General features: G+C 44.3%; 2 protein-coding genes across 8 annotated transcripts in view; both read left to right on the forward strand.

Annotated features, from left to right (window-relative positions):
- ZNF19 (zinc finger protein 19) overlaps window positions 1–4,779 on the forward strand; it is a 24,008-nt gene extending 19,229 nt beyond the window's left edge. Inside the window, exons 6-9 of one of the 3 annotated variants that reach the window (XR_010110291.1) lie at window positions 1,818–1,920; window positions 2,318–3,256; window positions 3,462–3,597; window positions 4,198–4,779. The gene's annotated coding sequence lies outside the window, so the exon portion shown is untranslated. Of the gene's footprint in view, window positions 1–1,817; window positions 1,922–2,317; window positions 3,257–3,461 lie in introns of those variants that run through there. The other 2 variants (XR_008954933.2, XR_008954934.2) reach the window with 2 other exon arrangements.
- ZNF23 (zinc finger protein 23) lies at window positions 3,181–17,904 on the forward strand. 5 transcript variants are annotated; one of them, XM_057300070.2, is made up of 5 exons: window positions 3,181–3,256; window positions 8,659–8,723; window positions 11,317–11,443; window positions 12,138–12,245; window positions 15,611–17,904. In XM_057300070.2, exons 2-5 carry the CDS (start codon window positions 8,691–8,693, stop codon window positions 17,401–17,403), a joined length of 2,061 nt encoding a protein of 686 aa, XP_057156053.1. In that variant the 5' UTR covers window positions 3,181–3,256; window positions 8,659–8,690; the 3' UTR covers window positions 17,404–17,904. The 5 variants fall into 5 exon arrangements, with proteins under 5 accessions (XP_057156053.1, XP_057156054.1, XP_034796535.1 ...); XM_034940644.3 differs by lacking the exons at window positions 3,181–3,256; window positions 8,659–8,723 and adding an exon at window positions 14,774–14,895 and having other exon boundaries at window positions 11,421–11,443; XM_034940643.3 differs by lacking the exons at window positions 3,181–3,256; window positions 8,659–8,723 and adding an exon at window positions 14,774–14,895 and having other exon boundaries at window positions 11,421–11,443; window positions 15,614–17,904.
- The last annotated feature ends 246 nt before the right edge of the window (window positions 17,905–18,150 follow it).

The following is an 18,150-nucleotide window of genomic DNA, read 5'->3' on the forward strand; positions in this document are numbered from 1 at the left end:
TCTTGATATATGTCTTATACATTTATTAGTAAACTTATTCCTATATATGTTTGGTTGCTTTGAGAATAAGACCTTGCCCTACCCTAGTACATTTCTCCACATAGATTAAATGATTTATTCACAGAACTCACAACATCAATAAGTAGGTAAAAATTTTGTAGCCTGAAAACAGCCTTGAACTCCTGGAATGAACATCAACCAGACAGTTGTTTTGCCACAGTTTTCATGAGAAGAAGCAGGCAAAGCCATCTTTACTCTGTCCTATTAAAACTGGAAACAACAAGAAATATTTTTTCTTTTTTGAGACGGAGTTTCGCTCTTGTCACCCAGGCTGGAGTGCAATGGCGCTATCTCAGCCCACCACAACTTCCGCCTCCTGGGTTCAAGCGATTCTCTGGCCTCAGCCTCCCGAGTAGCTGGGAATACAGGCATGCGCCACCACGCCTGGCTAATTTTGTATTTTTAGTAGAGACAGAGTTTCTCCATGTTAGTCAGGCTGGTCTCGAACTCCCAACCTCAGGTGATTCCCCCCACCTCAGCCTGCCAAAGTGCTGGGATTCCAGGTGTGAGCCACCACGCCTGGCCAACAAAAAAGATTTTTTTTAACATGAGAAGATTGTCAGCTTTCCCTGGTGGTCAGAGAGGAAGGGCTTTAGAGAGGTCTTGGGGCTGCAGGGACAAAGGGTGCAGGAGAAGAAGCCTTAGAGCTGAGCAGGAGGAAACTGACACTACATGGCTGCAGGCCCAGCATGGAAGTGAACTTCTAGAATGCTGTAGTCGAAGAGCCAGCTTAATTTTTTAACTCTTGTGTTGTGTGATTCTTCCATCCTTCCTCATTTCTAGGGGTATTAGTTAGGCTATGGGCTTGGAAATTAATTTGAAGAACCCAAATAAATGTGGTTTAAATTTGATGAAAGTTTATTTCTCTCTCATGTATCATCAGAAAGTAAGCCATCTGGGGCTGATATAGCAGCTCTGTGCCTCCTCCTTTTAGTTGCTCTGTCATCCCCAGCAGCCACACCCTTATTCACATGGTCCAAGATGCTCTGATGCTCTCCCTTGTCAACATTCCACCTGGTCGATGAAGGTTTGGGGGCAGGGAGGGCATGTCCCTTGTCTTTAAGGACACAGCATCACATTTTCTTACAGCCTGTTTGCCAGAAGTTGGTCACATGGACACACTTTGCCTTAAAGAATGCTGGGAAATGTGTGCTTTTTCCCTGAGCTGTCATGTCCCTTGCTAGAGATTCTGTAACCTTATAAGAATGGAAGAACAGGGGCTGACAGACAAGAACTGATCTCCATCTCTCCAGACCTACCATAGAGCTTTTGAAACTTGGTTTGTGCATTATTATCTCATTTTTCTGATATGTCTGAAGTAGGAGTAGGAGCTTTGTGGTTATTTAGAGAGCTTTATTTTCTCATCTGTAAAATTAGGCAATGGGTTTATGATGCAAACATTTGGGGCCAGCATTTATGTGATCTGATTCCTTCCTATTTCTTTCAACAAGTCCTCACTCCTGATTTCTGACCCTAGAAAGAAGTGAAAACCAGAACTTATTGACAAGAGCAACGTAATCCCCAGCTATTACTCTGCCCAATCATTTTCTTAATGAACTCATTTTGGAAAACAGTGAAGATCAGGGTCAGGGCAAGGCAGAGAAGGGCACCTGGCCATGGTCACTGTCAAGGTCCAAGGCATAAGACATATCCTACCCTTGGGGACACACAAAGTAGGCTTCTGCCTAAGAGTTAGGGCTGGAGCCTTTGGACCATTGTCAACAACAAATGTTTATTGCTCTCCTTCTTTCTGCCAGTTATTCTCTAGCTGAGGATGATGATGTTGAACAAGATAGATACAGTGTCTGTTCCCTGGAGCCACCAGAGAAGACAGACATATAAATAAACTATCACCATTAAGTAAGTACACAGTGCTGTGATGGCACATAAATGAGTGTCCTGCCTTATTCTGGGTGATGAGGGAAGGCTTGCTTCCCATGCAAAATGGGATTTGAGCTCACACTTCCAGTAATAGTCAAGATGGAGGGTAGGAATGGGAAGGGAAGGGCATTCTAGATTTAGAGAACAGCATTTTTAGCACGTAGGGCTGAGGTAGAGTCAGGGAATGAATGGGAGTGATAAGAGGCCACAGAGGCAAGTGGGAGCCAAATACCAGTCTCCAGTGCAGCAGCGTTGGATGGATCAGAGCTGGAAGGAAGAAAAGCCTACATTACCAGGGTTGGGGGGTGTGTGAGGGGGTGGGGATTTTAAGGGTCGTCCAATCCAGTGGCATTTACTACTGTCTCCCTTCCCCCAGGGCTCATTTTGGAATTTTATGGTAGGTATTTTGTTATATTTGGTGTCAGTGGTAACATTGCTACTAGCGTTGTGGATAGGAGCCAGGATCCTGCAATGTACAGGACAGTCCTGCCCATTGAAAAAATGTTCACACTTTCAAATGTCTTGCTGAACATTCAGGTAGGTGAAAATTCTATTTCTAAATTATCTGAATCTAAACCTGTTTTCTGGATAAACATGTATTTTTGCACAGTTTTAACATACACTGATCTTCCAGGAATGTAATTATTGTATAATCAAGAGACGATTGTCCTGTGTTTCATTCACAACTTCACCAAAACATGTTTGCCATTTTGGATAATAATTTTGTGACTTTTGTAACAATGTAAGTCACAGCTTTGTGGCTGTGGCACTCAGACAACGTCTATGTGTAAAGGCGACCACCTTATTAGGTCTCCTGCAGCAGCCAAGACCAAACACATTGAAGTATGTGTTTTTAAACGACAGATGACGGTCCTCTTTTTTTTCTCTTTCATTACACTTAAGGCATAACATTAGTTTTTAATATGTAGGTGTGTATGTTATGTATGATTTTCTAGGCCATTATATATGAATATCAGGTCAGGAGAATAAGATGGACATTACAAACTATTTGTTAGAAAAAGGGGGCATTGGGTGTGACAGCGCGCCATCCACTGGTCCATTTCCAAGACTCCCACACGTGGCTGCACCTGCAGCTTCACCTCCCCGGGCTGGGTCCCCGCTTGGCTCTGATTCTTACCTGCCCTATTCCCCAGGGGTAACAGTCACCGTGGGCCAGACTCGAGCTAGCCGACAGGGATGCGGCCACAGCTGGCCGGGCGTGACCACCACCGAGGCGGAGCGACCTTGCTCCTAGAGAGGCCCGGCCGCCTGGTGACGCACTTCCGGCAGCGCCGGGGAGCAGCCCGCTACGGAGGTGAGTGCGGGGCTCCGGGCGCTGTGTGCCGTGCCCTGTCCCCCAGGCTCTGGGTCCGGTTGAGACGCACTCCCACCCTGGGTGCTGCAGGGTCTCCCGTGGCCTACGCTGCCAGGAGGCCCAGGCTGGGAGAGGGAGCAGGGCGGCGGCCCGGGGTGCTCTTCCGCGCTCCTCGACTCCAGCTTTGGTCTTTGTGGCTCAATAGCTTGCGCCCATTGGAAGGGGAAACGCACGTTGCTGTCCCAGCCACGAGGCCCTGAGAATTTAGCACTTGATCGACGGGGGAAGATGTGTCGGTGCAGCTAAAAGATGGAATATTTGCGGGCGTGAAGCGGCCTGAGGTGATACCACAAGTCTTTTGACATGCTGAGGTCTGGCAGGAACATTAACCTATGTGCATCCCGAGTATGGACCGTGTGCTCCCAGGCTCCTGACATAGGGTCATGAATTAGGGCCGAGTGGGAGCGCAGAGCCCCTCCCAGTCACCCGGCAGCAGAAGCAGCCCGGCTTTTGGAGGACATTGTCTCCTGGAGCAGTGTCAGTCCCAAAAGGTAACTCAGCCCTGCTTCTCTCGGCTCAGGGTTGACAATGACCTGGGAATGACTTCTACAACGTAATTACGAATTCACTCAGTTTTAGAATATATTTAGTAGTTTCAGAATCGCTAATTCATACCCCCATGAAAAGCAAATTTACTACCTAAAGTACAGTACTTGGATACAGGTCTTTTTGTCTTTACTCTTATGGTATTTAGTCAAAATACTGTTTTCCAAAGTTGCTTACCCCTTTTCTTTCCTACCACTTAAGTGTGGTTATGTTCACTGTAGTATAGTTAAGCACATTGGCTGTTCTTTGTATTACATTTTGGGTCCTCAATTGCACCCCATCCTTGCTGGTTTATATATTTATTTAAAATATATATTTATATGTTACATATATAGTAGTAAACATCCATGAACACACCACCCAATTAAGAAAGAGAAGATTGCCAGTACTGCTGAATTTATCAATGTGTTCCTCCTCCTCAACCCAACTCCCAGCCTCCAACCCCTAGAGGTAACAGTTATATTGACTTTTGTGTTAATTGTAGCTCTGTTATTTTAAAAAATAATTACATATGCATGTATCTGTAAGCAATGTACTTAAATTTTTTTTTTTGAGCTTCATATAAATGGCACCATTGTGTGTATAAGTCATCTGGGACTCGCATAATTCAATGTTAAGTTTCCAAATTCATTCTGTGTGTAGCTTCTGGGTAATGTTCCATTGTAAAAACTGTATGAAAATTTATCGATGTATTTTCAATGGACATGTGGGTTGTTTTCAGTGTTTTGTTATTAAAATGTGCTGATAATATTTTTGTACGTACCTCCTACATATGAGAGTTTCTCTAGTGTGTAAGTTTTTAAAATTAGGCACAAATGTTGAATTATGTTAAACATCTTTGGCATCTGTTGAGATGGACAGTGTGTTTATCTTTCTTTGATTTATTAATGTGAAAAATATACTAATTAGTATCCTGACGTTGAGCTTTGCTTATCTTCGTGGGATAATCCTACTTACTCATGATGTATTTAATGAACTATTGGAGTCTATTCCTTGATAGAATTTTTGCATTAGAATTCATAAATGAGACTGGTCTGTAGTTTTTGCATCAGTATTGTGCTGGCACCATAAAAAGAATTGGGAAACTTACTTTGCTGTGCTCTGCTACGGTTTACATAGTGTTAGAATTACTCATTTCCGAAACATTGAAAGAATTTGCTCATGACACATCTGAGCTCAGTGTTTTGTGAGAGTTAGTTCTTCACTGGCCATCTTGGTTTAATTAGGTAAAAGTAATCAAGGATTATGTAGAAAATCTATATAATGTCATAACAGGAAAAAACCTGGAATCGTATTTTAAAAAAAACTATCCCCTTGGGAGGGAGCCAAGAGACCAAAGAATGCCTTGGACGAGTCCAGCTTGGCAAGTAGATGAGTTTATTAGGACTTACATACTTACTCCTGGATGGCAGCAGGACAGCTTTAGAGACCTGTGATGCCCCTCGTCTCTAAGTACTTTTTAGAGAATTTTCTGGCTGTTTGCCTACTGCATTTAAACGATGAGACTTTTCTTGGTAGGTTCTCATATACTTTCTAGGATGTTTACGTTCTTGCAAACACCTGCTCCTCTGCTGAGCCCCATGGTCTTGACTCACTGCCCGGCCTTCAAGGTTCAGGCAGCAGGTATACACCCTTGACTAGCTGAGCGGGGTAGCTATCACACTACATATGTAATTGGTAGAGTTGGTTTATTATCTAAAAATGGAGTTGTATATTCTCCCATCACAGAATAAGTTTTCTCTTTAAACACCAGATAATATATTTTTTTTAATGGACACGAGTCACAAAAAAACCCTGAAAAATGTGTAAAGTAGAAGTTAGTAGATTGGGTTATATAACCATCATGCAATAAAGCCAGAACTTATAAACAGAAGAAATTAGCAACAGTAAACTATCCTAAGCAATTACTAGGTCAGAGACAAAACAGAATTGCTGACTGACTATAAAACAGTAATTAAAACATGAAATATAAAAACCTCTGGAATGTGGCAAACAGTGTATCCCGAGGAAAATTTGTGGCCTTATAGGCTTTAATTGCCAAATAGGAAGAATGAAAATAAATGAATAAGTCATGCAACCTCAAGAAGATGGGAAAAAAGCCTTTTGTAGTCTAAGCTTCCCCAAAAGCAGAACGTGGAACAAAGATTTGTATGTAGGAATTTATTTAGGAATATGGTCACAGGGGCAGAGTGAAAGACAAGGGGAGTGAAACAGAGATGGGAGAACTGGTACGAGGATGCATTGGTATGCTCGGCCCTCAACAGGCTCTGCCTTGCAGGGCGTTTGAGGAGCCTTGGAGTCTTAAGGCTGCCCCGCTGGGGGATCGACGGGGAAAACATTTATCCATTGGTTTCTCTCCCCTATTGGTCAAGGGGGTCCCACAGGTGTTAATGCCTCTGCACTTCAGGGCCCAGCAGGTGTCCACAGGTGTCCCACATAGGACACCAGAGAAGCCCCAGGGCAGGAACCAGGCATAGGTGATGTAGGTCCTTGTGAAGGTTCTGGTAGGTTGCAGCTTCACAAAGCTGACTAACCTCTGTAGAACTGGACTGAGGATGGGATAAGAGGATTGGAGTGGTGCTTACACTGCCCCTTACAGAGCTGAAGGAACAAACTAAGAGCAGAATTAGTGAATTTAAAACAAATAGAAGAAAGTAGTGTTGCTCAACTAGAAAAGCTGGTTCTTTGAAAATAAAAGGAAACCACATTAAAATAAGTAAAACACTGCTCAGCCTAACTGTATTAGTCTGCTTGGGCTGCCATAACAAAATACCATAGACTGGGTGGCTTCACCAACATACTTATATCTCACAGTCCTGGAGACTGGAAGTCCAGGATCAAGGTGCCAGCTGATTTTGGCTCCTGCCGGGGCTGTCTTCCTGGCTTATAGATAGTAGCCCTCTTGTTGTGTCCTCACATGGGGGAGGCGGGGAGTGAGTGGGTTCGTGGGCTCTGGGTCTCTCCTTCTTCTTGTAAAGGCATCACCCCTATTGGACCGCATTTAACCTTAGGACCTTTAGTCCCACCCTTAGGACCTCATTTATCCTTGTAACCTCTTCACAGGCCCCGTCTCCATATACAGTCACATTGGAGGCTAGAGCTTCAACATATGAATTTGGCAGGGACATAAATGTTTAGTCTCTAACTCTAACCCTGGGAAAAAGGTCTAGAAAGCACGTATATTCAAAAGAAGAAGTGGGAAAAGCAAACTAGCTCTGGATATGGAGGAAATGGAAAGAATCATGAACCAGTATTTTCTGCAACTCTGTACTAGTAAAGTTGAAATCCTGGAAGAAATGGATGATATTTTAGGAAAATGTAATTTCAAGACTGACTTTAGGGGCAGTAAAAGTCAGAAAATCACTAGTCCATATGTTTTTGAATACAGTGAACAAGAGGCTCTGGGTCACGGGACTGGCTGCTACAGTGATCTCCTCTCTCAGGAGCTGACGCAGAAGTGTAGGCCTTGGCTCATTCACTATCAGAAGACTGGAAAGTTTGGGAAACAGCCTGGTTCCTAACTTCCAGCTCAGCTTCCTAAGGACAGCCTGTGCTGTCCTTAGGAGGACTGACCTCTCAAGACCTCTCCAGAGGTGTTAGGATTCTTGAGGACATTCAGAGCTCTGAGGAAATGGGGCAGGATACTGGGGGGCAGCTGCCTTCTCCAGGCGCTGCCTCCCTGGGGTCTGACTTCCCAGGCCTGTGTACTGGGGCTGCAGCCCAGCCAGTCCAGCTTCTCCTGCTGTGATACTGAAGATAATGCTTGTGTTGAGAAAGAGAAATAAGTCAAAGATCTTGGTATTGTCCTATTTCTTGAAATGAATTGTGGATACATGACTCTTTGCTTTATTTTTTAGGCTCTGCATACATTTTATTTTATTTTTATTTTTTATTTTTTTGAGATAGCGTCTCACTCTCATCACCCAGGCTGGAGTGCAGTGGTGTGATACTGGCTCACTGCAGCCTTGACCTCCCGGGCTCAAGTGATCCTCCTACCTCAGACTCCCGAATAGCTGGGACCACGGGCATATGTCACCACCTCTGGCTAATTTTTTTTTTTTTGAGACGGAGTCTTGCTCTGTTGCCCAGGCTGGAGTGCAGTGGCGCAATCTTGGCTCACTGCAAGCTCTGCCTCCCGGGTTCACACCATTCTCCTGCCTCTGCCTCCCGAGTAGCTGGAACTACAGGCACCCGCCACCATGCCCGGCTAATTTTTATATTTTTAGTAGAGATGGGGTTTCACCGTGTTAGCCAGGATGGTCTTGATCTCCTGACCTTGTGATCCACCCGCCCTGGCCTCCCAAAGTGCTGGGATTACAGGCTTGAGCCACCGCGCCCAGCCTAATTTTTGTATTTTTTATAGAGACAGGGTTTTGCCATGTGTCCAGGCTGGTCTCGAACTCCTGAGCTCAAGTGATCCACCCGCCTTGGCCTCTCAAAGTGTTGGGATTATAGGCACGAGCCACCGTGCCCAGCAGGTTTTATATGCACTCTTCTTCTTCTTTTTATTTTTTATTTTTATTTGTTTATTTTTAAATTTTATATATATACTCTTCTGTGTGTGTGATATGTATCAGAATTGTAAAGTCCTAGGGTTCCTGGCAGTGAATTTCAGTGTCATAGCCTGGAGTCCTAGGCACTGAGCCAGTGAACAGATCACTCCCTTCTTGGGCAGCTCCTGTTCGCACTCCTATTTGGATGCAAGCTGCCTGTGTCTTGCATTTTCTGTGAGGGGCTATGTTGCTCTGGTTGGGGTGGCTTGCCTCACACTTGTCTCTCTTTGTGTTTCTCCTTAGCTCCAGCCCTTCTCTGAGACGGGGACCAGGGGATGGCAGCCATGCACCTGACAACCTGGCCCCAGGTGAGCTGTGGGGTCCTTCAGCTCTTCCTCTGGGCAGTTTCAGATAGAAAAACATTGAGAAGGGGAGCTGGTGAGCCTCGGGATGACAGCTGCTTCCACCTGCTGGACTGGAACTTGTGGGAAAGAGGTGTTGTGCGGGGAGGGCGGCAGAGACCAGGACAGTAGCGAGTGGAGGCAGCGGGAGAGTGAGCAGGAGAGCAGGAGGGTGGTGGTCTTCTGCACACTGAGGGTCTCTGCTCCTCTCTACAGGAGCACCCCCAGCACAGGGCTCTGGGTGAATGGGGACGTGGAAACCGCCCCTGTGGGATGTACTGTGCAGGGGTGTCAGTGGAGCACAGTCGCAGAGGATTGGACTATCTGTGGTGGGGATGTAGAGAAGAGGAATAGCAGGACCTGGTCAGAGAAGGATGGCCGTGCCTCTAATTCAGGGGTAAGGGAAGGTCACAGGGAGTGGAGTCAAGGGAGGGGGAAGACAGTCACATGGGACGGAATGTCTCATTGTGCTTGTGAAGCTTTCACAGTTTAGGATGCAGACTTTAGGTCTCTGAGAAGAGCTTTCCACCCTGTCCTGCAGGAAAGAGGTGTTGTGCGGGGAACCTGCAGAACATAAACCTGCAAACCAAATTTTCCATACATTTTCAGGGACTTCACGGATCCCCTGAAGCTCATCCATGGACTTCCATGGACTACAGGTTGGGAACAGTCCACAGTCACACCAGTTGTATCTTTGGAGGCTTACTATGCTCCAGGAGCCATGCTAAGCCCTTTGTATGGTCGTTTGGTCCTGACAACCGCCTCTGTGATAAGTGCTGTGTTGTACTCTTTCCACCTAAAAAGAAAAGGCAAAAGGGGAGTAGAGTAACTTGCCCAGGATCACAGAGTTATTGTGTGATTCAGAACTGCTTAGCCATAAGACAGCTGTGGAACCAGTGATGTTAACTTGGTCAGATTTGTGATGTGTATGGAATAATTCGTAAGGAAGATTCAAAAGCATGGTGACCACTTCACAAAGAAGAGTCCCACTGGTCCCGTGACATGGGCTTCATCAAGGAAAGCCATCATTCAAGAGGGATCCAATTCAAGTAATGCTTAAGATAGAAAAATCATGGCCGGGTGTGGTGGCTCACGCCTGTAATCCCAGCACTTTGCGAGGCTGAGGTGGTTGGATCACTTGAGGTCAGGAGTTCAAGATCAGCCCAGCCAACATGGTGAAACCCTGTCTCTGCTAAAAATAGAAAAATTAGCTGGGTTTTGTGGTGCATGCCTATAGTCCCAGCTACTCAGGAGGCTGAGGCAGGAGAATTGCTTGAGCCCGGGAGGCAGAGGGTGTAGTGAGCCGAGGTCACGCCACTGCGCTTCAGCCTGGGTGACAGAGCGAGACTCCAACTCAAAGAAAAAAAAAATCTTTCGGACATAGAGACTCAAAGGATTTGTGGTGATAAGGAAGGTGGGAAGTCAAGAACAATCCCCAGGTTTCTGGCTGAGGTTTCTTGTGAGGGTGATTCTGACCCCAGCTGAGGTGTAAGTTCAGAAGGAAGTGCCAACTTACCAGGGTGGTGGTGGCGGCACACAGTGAAGACATTATATTTTGTGCAGAGAAGTTACTTGTTGAAGGTCACACAAAGAAGACTCACAGAAACACCTAAAGGTTGGACTAGAATTGCTGATGGGTGGAGGTCAGTAAACTCCAGGAAGACACATCCTAGCAGAGAGGAGTTGAGCAGCAGATCCCTGCCAGTGAGCCCCCATGGTTGTTAGAGCAGGCTGAGGTGGGCAGAGGGTGAGCCTCCCAGAGGCTGCAGCTGCCCAGGAGGGGTGGTTGGGCCTGGGAGTGACACGAAGCGTCCCTGAGTGGTGGAGCTTGTGCCAACCACATAGCTTAGTGATGCAAAGGGGAGAGTAGCCGGCCAGTGGGAAGGCCAGTCTCCCTGCTTTCCCAAATGTTCTTGGAGAAACAGTGAAGCTTTCGGAGAAGTTGGAAAGGATGAGACTTGAATGGGAGAGGGTAAGGAAAATTCTGGCTTTCCAGGAAGACCCCGCAGCCTGGGCAGCATGGAGCATCCTTGGCTGGAGGTGCTCAAGCAGAGGCTGCACAGCCCCTTGTTGGGGGGTCTGTGAAGGGAATCTGGTGGGGCTGGATGAGACAGAAGCCGTGGATGATCTTTGGGGGTGGCTTGAGCTGTGAGGATGAGGGCGATGGGTGGGGAGCAGAACAGGGCTGAGGTTAGGCGCAGGGAGTGGTGTGGGACCTGCTGGTGGATCAGCCCCGAGTTTGCTGGGAGGGAGCAGCTTATCTAAAAGAGTGGAGTTGGCTTTAGAGAATTTGCTTATGGAAATTGTTTTTCTTTCAGCCTGTCTTATGTGACCTCTTATTTGTGTGAAAAATGGCATGAGGTTTCCCTGCTGTGGGAGAAGGTGGATACTTTGTAGTTTACTTTCTCGATATTTTTTTTCTGAGATCTTCCCCTTGTTGTTAATACTAATTTTGTGCTCTCACAAGCACCCTCCCCAAGCCCTTATACTGCCCTCTGCCCCTCACTTAGGGCCTGAGCCATGGAATTGGCCCTAGGGCAGCAGGAACCTATTGTTTCAGAAGTCGGTGACTTTTGAGGACGTGGCTGTGTACTTCACCCAGGCGGAATGGGATGGCCTGTCCCCTGCACAGAGGACCCTGTACAGGGATGTGATGCTGGAGAATTATGGGAATGTGGCCTCCCTGGGTAAGACCTCTCTACCCTGGGAACCTGGAATCTGCCAATTGGGGTTCCTGGCTTGCTTCTCCCTTACAGGTTACTGAGGGGATCTCTGGTAATCCTTTACTGAGTGAGAACCCCAGAGCTGTTCCTAATCTCCTAGACTTAGAGGTTACTGGCAGGTGCAAATGCCAAGCCTTTTGTAGGCCTATATAGGACTTTGCTTGGAACTGGTATGCACTGTTGATCCAACCCATGAAAGCTATGTTTTGGAAACACTGGAATCCAGTTGCTTCCTGTTCCACAGTGGCATCTTCAGTTGCCCCCTCATCTTACCTGTCTTGAGTCTTTTCAAGGATCTCAGTGTACTCTGGATTATTTCAGGCCAAGGTCAAAAAGTGGTATCCCTTTGGGCAGAATCTCCCTGCTTGCCCTGCATGAGGTCTCCTAGGCCTACAGTCTGGGCCCTTCCCAGGCTCTCCCACACGTTCCCAAGCCTTCACCCCCAACCCCCACATTTGCCTCCCAAAGCCCTTGGAAGTCTCCAAGGTCTCTCTAGTCCTTCCTAAGCCCCACAGTACTTTCCCGTAGTCCTGAGGCTTGGGACCTCCTGGGGTTCTTACCTTCCCTCCCCATTGCTGAGACAGTCTGAGAAGAGGCTTAGGAATTTGTCTGTGGGAGTTTATTCATCTGTCTCTCCTATTTACCTCTCCCAAACCAGGATTTCCACTTCTCAAACCTGCTGTGATCTCACAACTGGAGGGAGGAGGTGAGCTGGGGGGCCCATCTCCACTGGCTGCAGGAACAGGCCTCCAGGGCCTCCAGACTGGTAAGGGAGGTACATATTTCCCACTCTGTTGGAATTTAGCACTTTAGGCATAAAGCCAGCTTTAGCAACATATAAACATACTGTGTTTATTGGCCAGTCATACAGAGTGAAGTTTGAGTAAATTTTGATGATTCCTAGAGATAGATAGTCCTTATCTTTCTGTCTTCAAAGTTTGTTGTGTCTAATTCCAAGAACAGATCTTTTTTCAAACCCTTCATTCTGACTCTTCAATGCTAATTTTGGAATCCTGCCTTTCTCAGACAAAATTAAGGGACTCAGTAGTTTGGGGGTTCCTTGCCATTTCTAAGCATTATTCACATAGTGTGGAGGATACAGAATTAACAGCCTTTTCACACAGATAGAAGTGCTTAAAAGCACAGTCTTTAGAGGAGACTTTTCTGAGGTCCAGTCCCAACTGTGCTGCTTCCTAATTTGCATGACTTTGAGTAGGTTATTTGAGTGTTCTCATCTCTGAAAATGGGTTAATAATGAAAGGAGGTAATAGTACTATCTTGTGGGTTGAGGTTTAAATGAGATAACACATATCAAATACCTAGCTTATAATGTGTGCTCAGTTCAGTATTTTTATTTTGGTTTTGGGGGATACAGCTGTACACAGGGAAGGTAATGTGGAAGGGAGGAAGTGCTCTTAATTTTTGCTTCTTAAATGTGAATGTGTAAAGGAATCCTGAGGTCTTACAGATATGCAGTAAGTGTGGAGTCTGCATTTCTATGAAGTTCCCTGGTGATGTGGCGATGCCAGTACTTCTGGTTACCAGACCACACTTGAAGGAGCAGGGCTCCAATTGGTGCCAGCAGAGTAGCTGCCAAATGACTTCTCATTCCCCCCGAGGCCCCCCATTATTTCTTATATTTAGGGTCTGTGAGATTCTCTTGAATTTTTTCAGTGAGTCTTCATTTTTCTTAGATGGTTTCTGTAGGTTTTTATTCCTTTTGATCATTCTATTAGACGATATCTGACCAAAGAAGGCATGTTTTGGAAATGGAGTTTGCCGTATAATGGCCTTGACAAATACAGGAAAAAAAGTGATATTGTGAGGTCTTAATCAAAGGACCCTGTATTTTATTCTGTAGACAGCTGACTGTCCTGAAGTCTTTGACTTTTCCAGGAAACCCATCATGATCCTAGCTGGTGATAGAAACATTAATGTAGTCAGTGTGTGTGGGTTAATTGGGATGAGGAATCAAACAGGCTCTAGGCAGGCAGAAGGGAGGGCAAAGGGCATGAGGCCCATGGCAGCAGTGTTGACTTTCTTTTTAAAAATCTTCAGAAGCCCAGTCAGTGATACCTGTTTAAGACTCATTTGCTGTAACTGTGTCAAATGGCCATCCTCACTGCAAGAGAGGAAAGTGAAAACAAGAGATATTTCACCTATCATATTGAGAATAATTAAATTATATTCAATGTTGGTGAGAGTGCAGCAAAGCAGGAATAGACTTCTGGAGAGGATGACTAGACATCTGATAGTATAGATGTCTTAGTCAGTTTGGGCTACAATAACAGACTGCCATAGATTGGATGGCTTATAAACAACAGAAATTTATTTCATACAGTTCTAGTCCAAGATCAAGGTTCAGGCAGGTTCTGTCTGGCAAGGGCCTGCTTCCCGGCTAATAGACAGCCGTCTTCTCACTGTATCCTCACATGGTGGCAAGAAAGGGAGCTCTCTGGGCTGTTTTTTAAGGGCATTAATCCCATTCATGAGGGTTCTGCCATAGCTCAACCTCCTGATACAATCACATCAGGGGTTAGGATTTCAGAATATGAATTTGTGGGGAGGACAAACATTCAGTCTATAGCAACAGATGAGTATTATTTTTTTAGTTGGGAAGAGACCAGTATTATTTAGAAAGTGCTTGCTGGGGAATCCAGGCAATTGGAGGGGCTTATTGAGGGCAATTATGAAATACTGGGGCAGGGGGCATATTACATGTGGTTGAGGAGTGATGAAAGATGAAAAAATATGAGGCAGCATTTTGGGACTCAGCTTTTGAGAAAGTTGGGAACAAATGCAGAGATGAGTAGTTCTAGTTCTAAAGACTATTGGGATTATAAAAAGATTTTTAGGGAATGATCAAGTTTAGGATTAGAGGAAGAAGTGAAAGGAAAAGGCAAGGTTAATGCAGCAGTATTTGGAGGGGAATGGGAAGAAAGGGGATGAGATGGACCTCAAATAGAGCCTGTCTAAAGTAGAAATGAAGTTGAAGGACGAATTTTGGAAAGCCCACAGTTAATGTTCTAAGGAAAGAAACAAAATTATTTCCATTTTGCTCCCTGGTGCTGCTGACTCTTGTCATCTTCCAAGTTGCCATATCCTGTTGGATCCTGTGCCTTTTCCTTCTTCAGCATTTTCCATTTTTTTTTAAGTAAGGAACTGAGTGCTATAGGAACAACTAAGAAGAAACTGCAGGGTGTAGAAAAGCATGGTGTGATTAAAAGAATGCTGAGCTGGTGGACAAGACCTAGAATTTTATTCCACTACTGTCACTTTTTTTTTTTTTTTGAGATGGAGTCTCGCTCTGTCGCCCAAACTGGAGTGCAGTGGCAAGAACTTGGCTCACCGCAACTTCCGTTTCCCGGGTTCGAGCAATTCTCCTGCCTCATCCTCCCGAGTAGCTGGAACTACAGGCACGTACCACCACTCCCGGCTAATTTTTTGTGGTTTAGTAGAGACGGGGTTTCACTGTGTTACCCAGGCTGGTTGCAAACTCCCAAGCTCAGGCAATCTGCCTGCTTCAGCCTCCCAAAGTGTTGGGATTACAGGTGTGAGCTACCGTGCCCAGCTGTCACTTTTAACCTTCATGTGATTGGTTATGTTCTCTACAGTGGCCTTGTAGTGGCACAGTGGGAATGGTGATTTTTTTTTTTATCATTACTTTCATTGCTTTTCATTACTTTCATAATATTGACACCTATTCAACAGTACAGAAAGTGTATAAAGTAGGGAAGCAAGTCCACCAAACTTCCTATGCCAGTTTATTTAGTTTCTTATGGATTCTTCTAGAAGTTTTCTAGGTATGTACAAATCTATATATCTGTCTTTTATATTTTTCTTTACACAGCTGAAAATCTATTCTATATACTGTTTTTTCAACTTGTTTTTCCATTTGATTGTATCTTGGATGTCTTTTTACATCAGCATATATGGATTTATTGTATTCTTTTACTAGTTAGTTACAAATTACTTATCCCACCTTATGGAGAAACCCTATGTTTTTTGACCTAGTCTGGTGATTTTAAGGAGCCCCCTGATTATTATGGTCTTTTATATTTTATAGCACAGTTCTCTTCTTTTTCCTAACATGGTTCTTACATGACATTTTATGTTTTCTGTTTTTTATAGTAGATATTCAGACTGACAATGATTTGACAAAGGAAATGCATGAAGGAAAAGAGAATGTATCATTTGAACTTCAAAGAGACTTTTCCCAGGAAACAGACTTTTCAGAAGCCTCTCTTCTAGAGAAACAACAGGAAGTCCACTCAGCAGGAAATATAAAGAAGGAGAAGAGCAACACCATTGATGGAACAGTGAAAGATGAGACAAACCCCGTGGAGGAGTGTTTTTTTAGTCAAAGTTCAAACTCATATCAGTGTCATACCATCACTGGAGAGCAGCCCTCTGGGTGTACAGGATTGGGGAAATCCATCAGCTTTGATACAAAACTCGTGAAGCATGAAATAATTAATTCTGAGGAAAGACCTTTCAAATGTGAAGAATTAGTAGAGCCCTTTAGGTGTGACTCTCAACTTATTCAACATCAAGAGAACAACACTGAGGAAAAGCCTTATCAGTGTTCGGAGTGTGGCAAAGCTTTCAGCATTAATGAGAAATTAATTTGGCATCAGAGACTTCACAGTGGGGAGAAACCCTTCAAATGCGTGGAGTGTGGGAAAAGCTTCAGCTACAGTTCCCATTATATCACACATCAGACAATCCACAGTGGGGAGAAGCCCTATCAGTGTAAGGTGTGTGGGAAGGCCTTCAGTGTTAATGGAAGCCTAAGTAGGCATCAGAGAATCCATACGGGAGAGAAGCCCTATCAGTGCAAGGAATGTGGAAATGGCTTCAGCTGTAGTTCTGCATATATTACACATCAGAGAGTCCACACTGGAGAGAAACCTTATGAGTGTAATGACTGTGGGAAAGCGTTCAATGTTAATGCAAAATTAATTCAACATCAGAGAATCCATACTGGAGAGAAACCTTATGAATGTAATGAATGTGGAAAAGGCTTCAGGTGCAGCTCCCAGCTTAGGCAGCATCAGAGCATCCACACAGGAGAAAAGCCCTATCAGTGTAAAGAGTGTGGAAAAGGCTTCAATAATAATACAAAACTCATTCAGCATCAGAGAATCCACACAGGTGAGAAACCCTATGAATGCACTGAATGTGGAAAAGCCTTCAGTGTCAAAGGGAAGTTAATCCAACACCAGAGAATTCACACAGGCGAGAAACCCTATGAGTGTAATGAATGCGGGAAAGCCTTCAGATGTAACTCCCAATTTCGGCAGCATCTGAGAATTCACACTGGGGAGAAGCCCTATGAGTGTAATGAGTGTGGAAAGGCCTTCAGCGTTAATGGGAAACTAATGCGGCATCAGAGAATTCACACTGGGGAGAAACCTTTTGAATGTAATGAGTGTGGGAGATGCTTTACTTCTAAAAGAAACCTACTTGATCATCACCGAATCCATACTGGAGAAAAGCCCTATCAATGTAAGGAATGTGGGAAAGCCTTCAGTATCAATGCCAAACTAACTAGGCATCAGAGGATACATACTGGGGAGAAACCTTTCAAATGTATGGAATGTGAGAAAGCATTCAGCTGTAGTTCTAACTATATTGTGCACCAGAGAATCCATACAGGAGAGAAACCCTTTCAGTGTAAGGAGTGTGGAAAAGCCTTCCATGTTAATGCCCATTTAATTCGGCATCAGAGAAGCCACACTGGGGAGAAACCCTTCAGATGTGTGGAATGTGGCAAAGGCTTCAGCTTTAGTTCTGACTACATTATACATCAGACAGTCCACAGTTGGAAGAAACCCTATATGTGTAGTGTGTGTGGGAAAGCATTCAGGTTTAGCTTCCAGCTCAGTCAGCATCAGAGTGTCCATAGTGAAGGAAAATCCTAATGATGAGAAAGATATAGAAAACTCTTAAGGTTAATGCCAAAATGGATCAAGTATCATCAGATTCATCCATTGAAAAACCTCCAAGAGGGCATGAATATGGCAGAGTCTTCATATGGAAACAGTTTTTATTCTATTCAGTTTTAATCAGGAAAGGATGACCAGTTAAAGAGAAACATCCAAAAATAAATAGCTTTGTTTTGTACCAACAGGAATTAGAAAATATAATGAAAAGATTTCGTTCCCAGCAGCATCAAGAAAAGTAGATTTTCTAGAAATAAACAGTTATGGAGGACTTGTATGGAGAAATTTAAGTCTTCACTGAGGGCCACTTTACAAAGGAAATTTGAATAAGTGGAGAGAGAGAGAAGCTTTGTTGTTGGATAGGAAAACCCGTACTAAAGATACTCTACCTACATTAATTTATTTGTTTAATTTTTGACAACAAGCATGTATTACTTTTGAAAAGATGAAAAATAAAGATTTATTTAAAAAAGGAAAAAAGTATGAGTACATTTTTAATTTTCATGTAATTGAGAAAACCTTTCTAAGTATTAGATGAAAGCTAGAAACTATCCACAGGGTATGTACTGATAAATCGACTACTCAAAACTAAATATTCCTATATGTTTTTGTTTTAAAGTTTAAAAGATAAAGCGCAAAATGGGGAAATACTTTTGTAAAATTTGTGATATAAAAGTGTAGTATTTGGGCATGGTGGATCAGACCTGTAATCTCAGTGCTTTGGGA

Source organism: Pan paniscus, chromosome 18 (assembly GCF_029289425.2).
Source record: "Pan paniscus chromosome 18, NHGRI_mPanPan1-v2.0_pri, whole genome shotgun sequence".
Taxonomy (NCBI): domain Eukaryota; kingdom Metazoa; phylum Chordata; class Mammalia; order Primates; family Hominidae; genus Pan; species Pan paniscus.